Source organism: Meleagris gallopavo, chromosome 5 (assembly GCF_000146605.3).
Source record: "Meleagris gallopavo isolate NT-WF06-2002-E0010 breed Aviagen turkey brand Nicholas breeding stock chromosome 5, Turkey_5.1, whole genome shotgun sequence".
Classification (NCBI taxonomy): domain Eukaryota; kingdom Metazoa; phylum Chordata; class Aves; order Galliformes; family Phasianidae; genus Meleagris; species Meleagris gallopavo.
Window position 1 is genome coordinate 54,492,719 of NC_015015.2, and position 8,869 is coordinate 54,501,587.

General features: G+C 45.5%; 2 protein-coding genes across 2 annotated transcripts; both read right to left on the reverse strand.

The window, feature by feature from the left end:
* Nucleotides 1-69: 69 nt before the first annotated feature.
* Nucleotides 70-4,046, reverse strand: LOC104911277. Its single transcript, XM_010712087.3, has 5 exons — nucleotides 3,999-4,046; nucleotides 2,701-3,188; nucleotides 1,510-1,582; nucleotides 962-1,044; nucleotides 70-320 (listed from the first exon to the last, which is right to left on the reverse strand). The coding sequence occupies exons 1-5, from the start codon at nucleotides 4,044-4,046 to the stop codon at nucleotides 179-181; spliced, it is 834 nt and encodes a 277-aa protein (XP_010710389.2). The 3' UTR covers nucleotides 70-178.
* Nucleotides 3,739-8,852, reverse strand: LOC104911278 (actin-related protein 10-like). The gene is made up of 7 exons (XM_010712089.3): nucleotides 8,708-8,852; nucleotides 8,329-8,364; nucleotides 7,497-7,576; nucleotides 7,331-7,404; nucleotides 7,062-7,143; nucleotides 6,226-6,427; nucleotides 3,739-4,417 (listed from the first exon to the last, which is right to left on the reverse strand). The coding sequence occupies exons 1-7, from the start codon at nucleotides 8,844-8,846 to the stop codon at nucleotides 4,236-4,238; spliced, it is 795 nt and encodes a 264-aa protein (XP_010710391.1). The 5' UTR covers nucleotides 8,847-8,852; the 3' UTR covers nucleotides 3,739-4,235.
* Between the last annotated feature and the right edge of the window lie 17 nt (nucleotides 8,853-8,869).

Here is an 8,869-nt window from a genome sequence, read left to right on the forward strand (position 1 = left end):
AAACAGCAGTTCTGCAGCCATATGAAAAGCCACCCAGTAAGAAAGTGCTTCAGTCTGATCTCCCAGCCCCACCTCCCCAGATGAGCACCTCCATTTCTGAATCTTCTCCACACCTCTCCCGTTATTTTCACTCCTTTGTCCATACCATCACTACAGTTCCTACCACTAAGTGCTATGCTCAGCACATACAATAGTTACATAAAACATGCACCTCAAAATGCTTGAAAAGGACTCTGGCAAGAGTGTCTCTGAAGTGTGAAGGGCAGAGGACAGATTCTATGATCACAACACGACGGTCTCTGGGATTCACCAGAAGATGTCTAAAAATTAAAAAAGATAGACATCTCATCAAACAGAACTGCTGAGTTTATGTACGTATGACAACACCTACCCTCATCTGATGTCCCGTTCTACCTACAAATCCCAATGCTTTGCATTTAGATAGCATCCTTAAGAGCTACCTCAAAGTCCTTTGCTCAAATTCAAACACTAAAACCCAACGTTCCTCACTGAAAGTAAGGAAACTGAGCTGCAGAAGACAAGCTAAGGAGCTCTCTGCTGGTAGTGTGGGGTTCTGAACGTCATGCATTACTAAACCAACATAAAGAAATGCACCGTGGGGATGCAGAGCAGTCATTATTGGCTTGTGCAGTGCCATACAGTGCCACACATGGAGGAGCAAGGACACAAGTGTCCTGATTTCAGTTACAAGTCAATGACAAAGGACACAAAGTACCACCCACATCTGAAGATCTTAAGTACAAAACATTGCTAACAATGATTTTTAGTGCATAAATGAAAGACCAGAAATAAAGAGGAAATTGTCAACTCCAAATTTATTATTTTTATCAGTACTAAAAATACAACAATACAACGACAACAAAAAACAACCTACACTTTAAGACCCCACCTCCCAAACTGTGACCGAGGTCTGCATGATTAACATCCAAGTACCTCTTACCTGAAATACAACATATGAATAAACTCCTTCAGATAGGAATACAGCTCCTCTGTGTTGATATTATACTGAACAACTCTGACAGGCTGTAGAAAGAAATAATCCATAGTCAGCATGAATATTAGACAATGATTATCTAGAAATATATCATCTGAGTACATATAACCTGCTACATACAAGGAGCCTGTTTTGCTGTTACATACATGATGCACCACAATTGCTCACCCTATAACTAAACTGCAGATTCTACTTCATAATTTTTCATACCACTAATTTAATGTTAGTTTTTCAACACTGCCATTCTCTTCTTAAGAAAAAAAAAAGCTTAAATAGGCAAAAAAATTTCTCATTAAATAACCCCAAAATAAGATGCATGGCTGAAATGTACCAAGTAATACACATCAGCATCACAGTTACTTGTACCTACTTTCAGGTATTTAATAACAGCTGTTGTAACATGATGAAGAACAGCCAGTCATGAGCAGGTCTACCTGACAGTGCCCTCACTATTTGGTATATTTACCAAACACTGTAAAGGTGAAATGGTTTACCTTAGAGACATCAGGTTTCTTTATTTCACTAGGAATAATGCATCTTGGTCCTGTTTCACCCGCAAAACCACACCTAGAAGAATACATTGGAAATCCCATCATTTGTAGTCACAACATAGCATACACACCCATGAATCAAAGAGTAATCAATCAGGAATATTTCTACAGCTACTAAGAGATATTCTGCATACGACTTTTCTATCTCTTATTGACTCCCTCTCAGCTGCATTAAGCAGAATAGGTTTACTTCATTTCTGTAAAGACTCAGTTGCAAAGCTCAACTTTGATTGTCTCTGTATTTCTGTCAAGTACAATCTTTGAGGATCATCCACCACCAGCCTTCCTTATTGCCTACTAAATTCCCACACAAATAACTTCCTCCGTTTCCACATCCCCCTCATTTTCACTAAAGCTCTCAGTACTCACAGGCACCATTCATTCACACCCTGCTTACATCCTCATTTTCTGTGAGGTGCATTTACAAGAAACAAGAGACAGCCTCCATGATTGTCATCACAGAATCACACCAAATGGCCAGGGTTGGAAGGGACCTCAAAGATCACGAAGCTCCAACCCCCCTGCCACAGGCAGGGCCACCAACCTCCACATTTCATACCAGACCAGGCTGCCCAGGGCTCCATCCAACCCGGCCTTGAGCACCTCCAGGGATTGATAGGGCAGCCACAGCCTCTCTGGGCAGCTGTTCCAGCACCTCATCATTCTCATAGCAAAGAACTCAGAAGTTCTGGAAGGTCCTGCGCTCCATTTCACTGCTGACCAACAATAAACATCTCTCCTGAGATAACTTCAAAAGAAACTTCCAAAAACAGACAAACATCAGAATATAAGTGTTTAATTTTGGTCCCTGAAGGAATTCTCCAGTCCCAGGGCACGCAAGCAGCTGCATCTACCTGCCACCCTGATCACTTCTGAGCAATTCACCACAGGTGCAGAACTTCGACAAGGACACCTACACCCGACGGCAGGCAGTGGCACGGGGTGCCCGAGGCGAGGCTGGATGCGGCCCTGGGCAGCCCGATGGAGCTGCGGGGCGCCCGCTCAGCGCAGGGGAGTCGGACTGGTCGGCCCTCAGAGCAGAACCTCAGAAGCATCCCAACATCGAGGACGGGGAAGCACGCGAGGCCCGGCGAGGCCAGCCGCCGCAGGGACCGAAGCCAAGCCCGCACTCACTTGGTGAAGGCCTCGCCCAGGTCGAGCACCACGGCGGTCTTCTCCCCGCCGCTTCCCAGGCCCTCGTACAGCGGCATCGCGGCTCGCCCGGCTCCCGGCAGCACCGCGCCGACAGAGGCGGAGCGTCCCTCCCTGGGTCCTTCCTCCTGCGAGCCCTTCCTCCACCCGGCAGTTAAGCTGCCCGCGGCGCCTGACCGCTTCTTGCCGCCCGTTCTTCCCGCCCACGGCCGCCTCCCGCCCCTCAGTGCGGTGACCGCCCGCCGGGACGCTCTGAAGCACGGGGCGGTTTTTCCCTCAGCTCCGCTCGGCGTTGGCTGCACGCAGCTATGGCGGCACCGCCAGGGACAGCTCACAGCCTGTCCATTTCTTCTTGCCTCGTCAGATACTGACAGGGAAGAATTACTGGTTACAGCACTGTGGTGAATTTCGTAGAAACCAAGATCGGACGCTGGAACAAAACGAAAGTCACGTTCGTCTGCTTGCAGCCTCTATGCGCCCGCATGCAGTGACAGACTTTGCCCCGGTGCTGAGGTTTTCATGATAAAGTTAGAAAGTGTTAAGTTACTCTAAATTATATTAAATCCTAGCCTTATAGGTAAGAGCCCACATTGCTGCAAGGAAGCTCAGCCAGCAGCTGTTTACACAAATTTAAACAAAGAGTCTGCAATGCACAGCCTGCCTTGTTTCTGGTTGGTAAAAACCACATTATGAGACCCCCTTAGTGGGAGTTGGTGTGGATGCGTTCTACAGGTGTGCATGGAGGAACTGTTATTAGAAAAAAGCGCATCCTGAAAGGCAACACAAAGTCTCCCAGGAACAAATAAACCCTCAAACTAAAGGTGCTGCTGAAGTAAATACAGGACACCAGGAGTCTTCTGCATCAGCACAAGGCCTGGAACACACGCTGGCACACAGCAGTGTGTCTGGCATCTGCAACTGCACCCATAGATGCTGCTCTTTGTTACAAGGCAACAGAATTATCTATGTACCTGATGAAAGAAGGTCTTTCATTGCTGAAGCACTGAAAACAGAACTCACTTCTCAGGGGAAATACTGTTCCAGCAACTCCACTAAGGAACACAAGCCAGTTCCTAACAGTTCCAACACATGATCCTGTGTAAAGCATTCCTCTCTTCAGGTTGGCAGGAAAGCTTCCAGATGTTTCCCAAAGCAGACAGTCCTGCAGTCTTCTCACACTACTTTACATCAAAGTATCTTAAAACAAAGCACCTTCACAATGTCATTTACTGCACCAATAAATAACAGAACTCAGAAAGCTACAACTCATGACCACATACCATTTCTTCACTGGGTGACAAAGTAGCAGAGGAGTTAACAGAATTCATCTTTAAACAGCACATGAACACAGTTCCACATACAGTGTTAGGAACTACCCCTGTACTCCCCCAGAACATCCACACTGGTCATATTTAATGGCATTACACACAGGTTACTTCATATTAAAAAACCCTACTGATATTTATATACATGTACTTGAAACAGAAGAGGAGAATCCTCGTGTAGCATTTTAGTGCTTATTTCTCAGTAGAAAAAGCCCTCTTCATCAGTGGTGGGGGTGCTTTTCCAACATCAAACATCATCTCCAGTGGAGGATTACTCAGACAGCACCAGTCAGGTATGCGCCCCGTCTGGCTGTAATATTCTCTGGACACAGACCTGCTCCCAAGAATGTCCTGAAGTGCTCCAAAAATGGCTCCTATGTTAATGACCAAAAAAATATATATATATAGTTCTGCATTAAAGAGGAAAGGATTGAGGTACTTTCATTGTTAGCAACCCCATCTGTCCCAAATTGCTCCCATTTATATCCCGTGAAAGTAACTAAAACCAAAAAAGACTATCACAGAATCATACAGTGTCAGGGATTGGAAGGGACTCCACAGGTCATCTAAGTGCTGTGCTGGAACACCTGGATCAAGTCACACAGGAACACATCCAGGCAGGTTTTGAATGTCCCCAGAGGAGACCTCACAACTTCTCTGGGCAGCTGCTCAAGTGTTCTGTCACCTCACTGTGAAGATCTCTCTCATATTTATATGGAACCTCCTGTGTTCCAGCTTGCACCCATTGCCCCTTGTCCTGTCATTGGATGTCACTGAGAAGAGCCTGGCTCCATCCTCATGACATGCACCCTTTACATGTTTATAAACATTAATGGGGTCACCCCTCAGTCTCCTCCAAGCTAAAGAGACCCAGCTCCCTCAGCCTCTCCTTGTAAGGGAGATGCTCCACCCCCTCCATCATCTTAGTGGCTCTGTGCTGGACTCTCAAACAGTTCCCTGGCCTTCTTGAACTCAGGGGCCCAGAACTGGACACAATATTCCACACGTAGTCTCACCAGGGCAGAGTAGAGGGGGAGGAGAAGCTCTGTCGATCTACTTGCCATACCCCTTCTAACACACCTCAGGATGCCATTGGCCTTCTTGGCCACACGGGCACAGTGCTGGCTTGTGGTCATCCTGAGACAATAAAGGCATTCAGTAACTCTGCGTTCTCTATCTTCTGTCAGCAGAGCACCCACCTCATTTATCAGGGCCTACATTGTCCCTAGTGCTAGTTTTATCTGCAATGTATTTGAAGAAGCCTTTCTGTTGCCCTTGACCCCTCTCACAAGGTTTAATTCTACGAAGGCCTTAGCTTTCCTAGTTGGCTCCCTACATCTCTGACAGCCTTATCTTCCTCCCAAGTGGCCAGCCCCCACTTCCACGATCTGTAGACTCTCCTCTTCCACTTCAGCTTGCCCAACAGTTCCCTGTTTAACCATGCACGTCTCCTGGCTCCCTTTCTTGACTTCCTACCCATTGGGATGCTCTGATCTTCAGCTTGGAAGCAGTAGTCCTTCAATGCTAACCAACTATCTGGGACCCCTTTACCTTCAAGTACCCTGTCCCATGGGATTTCCCCCAGCAATTGCTTGAAAAGGCTGAAATTGCCCCTACTGAAGTGCAGGGTTGGGATTCTGCTTGGTATTTGGTTCTGGTCACGTGATATCCTGAACTCCACCACCTCATGGTTGCTGCAACCAAGGTTGCCCTCAACCTTCACCACTTCAACCAGGCTCTCTTTATTAGTAAGAATAAGATCTAGCAGTGCTCTTCTCCTAGTTGGCTCATCCATCATTAGCATTAGGAAGTTATCAACACTCTGGACCTCCTGTGGCTGGCTGGCAGAGCAATCCTTCCAGCAAAGGAAGGGGTAATTAAAATCACCTGCAATAACCAGGGCTAGGAATTGTGAGACTGCTATCAGATTCACTGGCTCCCACACTGCTGTTTCAAACTGCAAGTCACTTGCTTCAAGTTCCCAAAGCCTGCACTGCACCCCAAAAGGCAGGTGCAGCCTGCAGTGCTTCTTCCAGGAGAACTTAACTCCACAGGCATCAGGTGCAGCTCACTTCCAACAGTTTGGCTATGCTTTACTGCCACTTATTCATCACAAACCCCAACTTGCAAGGTCTGTTTTCTGACTTTGGACCTGTGCTCCAAAAACTGTTCCCATTCTTACCTCCCAGCCACGCCACGTAGTTGGGTTTGGCAGGTGGAGCGTGAACTCTGAAGGTTTTAGTCGCAAGCACTTCTCTGTATTTTGGTTTCTCTACCAGGTACCTGATTTCAGCCATCAGTCTGTGGAGGAATCCCGGCAACATGGCAGTGCCACCCATAACCACCAAGTTCTCTGCCAACTGCTTCCTGGTGTCTATGGGACACTAATAAGAAAGGGAATTGAAAAGAAAAAACACACTTCAATGGCAGTTGCACACAGATGCTTTCAAAGGCCTCTCAGAAATGCAGTCAGACATTCTGTGCACTTCAACTACTTGCTTCAGCCAAGGAGAAGAAAACATCTACATCATTTTCTTCCCAGAAGACCAGACCGAGGAACTGCCCAGTTGAGGCTGTCATGAGCACACTGAGTCACTGTAAATCTCTTTAGCTGAGTCTGGCCAAGGCAAAAGACAGCCAGGGCAGTGCCAGGAATTCCCATCAGTTCTGGGATAAGAAATGCCAAATATCTCTGAAATACTGCCTGTAAAAATAACGTCCCAAGTACTTTCACGTAACTCAACCCTTTTGCTGAGGAGAGAGCACTGCACTGCTTCTTTTCTTGAAAGAAAACTGTCCCAAAAAAACTGTAGTATACCAGAGTATAAAAACAACCACAGAGGGAATGAGACACAGTGACTCGCTGCCCCACAGGAATTTATCATGGGGCACAACCTGAGGAGTCACACTGTGCCCTGACTGTAACCTGTAGGCGGGGGATGACAATGCAAGAGCCATTTATAAAAGCAGATTCTCTGAGGCTACAGGTGTGCAAGCTTGTTTACATCATGAAGATACCTGAATGAGTGAATCTAAGATCAAAGTGGCAACAGATGTCTCTTCATTATCCTGTTCAAACAGTATTTCCGCAACTGAGTCTCTGTTGAAAAGACAAGAGGAGCGTTAGCTCATAGTAGCACTGCTGCTCACTAACAGCAGGGCTAGAAACAACCACAGACTTTTTGCTGACAGCACATCATTTCTGTCACACAGTGCATACAGCAGGAGGTGCCAAAGCCTCACTTAATGCCTCCCAAAGGCAGACACTGCACTACATTATTTCTCACCGGATGGAGCCAACTACATGGAGAATCTTTTCACCATCTAAAGGATAGTCCACATCTGGAGGCGGTGAAGGACGCTAGAAATAAAAATATGTATGTGTTGTTTTTAAGGCCAGAATGGTCATGGCCACTTCAGAAGAGATCAGAGGGACTTTCATTCTCCACTCACCTCAGCACTGCCATCAATGTTGAACTTGGCTGCTTGGATTTTCAGTCCACGTTGGAGATCACTCACAAAACAAGTGCGAACTTCATAAAACAAAGGGACAGAAGAGAGAATTCACTGAATCAACAGTACAGACAATTTTGTTTCATTTACAGAACACATTCTAGAAAGAAAAAATACAAAAAAATCATAACAAAAATAACAAACAAGTTTCCATACCTCAGCTGAGCTGAGATGTACCCAGGTCCTAAGTTTAAATGAAGTTGACACTACACCTAGGCAAGATTTCTTTCTCAAAAAAAGCCAAATACAATGTAAAGACAAAGATATTACTCATTGTGCCTCTGGTTACCACGAGGTGGCATGGGCTGAACTCAGCTGTCTAACACACCACACCAGGTCCTGCACCACAGCTTTCCACAAGACACTGATCCTTTTTAAACAATCACATGTAATATTGTCCCTAGCACAACTCTGCAGCATCCTAAGAACTCCAGATGTTACTTTCCCCTCTAAGCAGCACTAACAGAGCACAATTTCACTTGTACACCAGCTGCTATTGATTTGTGCCACAAAAATAAGCATAAAATTAGAATCTCATTCATAAACAACTGTCACAAAGAAACGTTCCCTCAATATAAAGCCAATCTGAATTTCAATCCTAACATTTCACATCTGATTCCAAGAGACTGCCTCAAAACCAATCAGGAAACTGTCCTCCAGGCCCAGGAATTAGAACAGCAATTTCCATTTGCGAAAGCCCCAGTTGCATTCCAGCTACTTTGCAGTGGACTGCAACTAAATAAACTAAAGATTACTTAGCAGAAAGTTTTACCTTTTATATCCTCAACTATGTCTTCAGGAACAGAGCCTGCAACAGCAACAACAAAAATCAATGAGAACAAGAGCTTGGAAAGCAAAAAGAGAACTGAAAATAATCAAATTAATTTTGAATTCCAATTAGGACACTTAAGGTTTCACTTCGACTGAGGCCTGGAAAGATTTCTAAGATAAACAACAGAAAGTTTGTCTTCTCTCAGAAGACAATGAAACCTTCCTACAGACATTTCATCTGAGCTGCCATTCCAACTTTGTTACAAGAGGCTGACCTGTAGCAATATACTTTAGTATGGAGACAGAAATCACGAGAGAAGACCACGTAAGATGTGTGAATACATTACTGTTCCTATTACACTGCAGCAAGCAGCCCTTACCCATTACAGACGGAAGGCTTTGTCCTTTGGCTAATCCTGTATCAACTGTGCACTGCTCCAACAGCCGATATTCCAGCTCCCTGAAACAGGGCAAATTAAGACAGGTAAAGACAGCTATTAACACGTGGTTACTCCCCATATTATCCTCATCATGCAGTATTC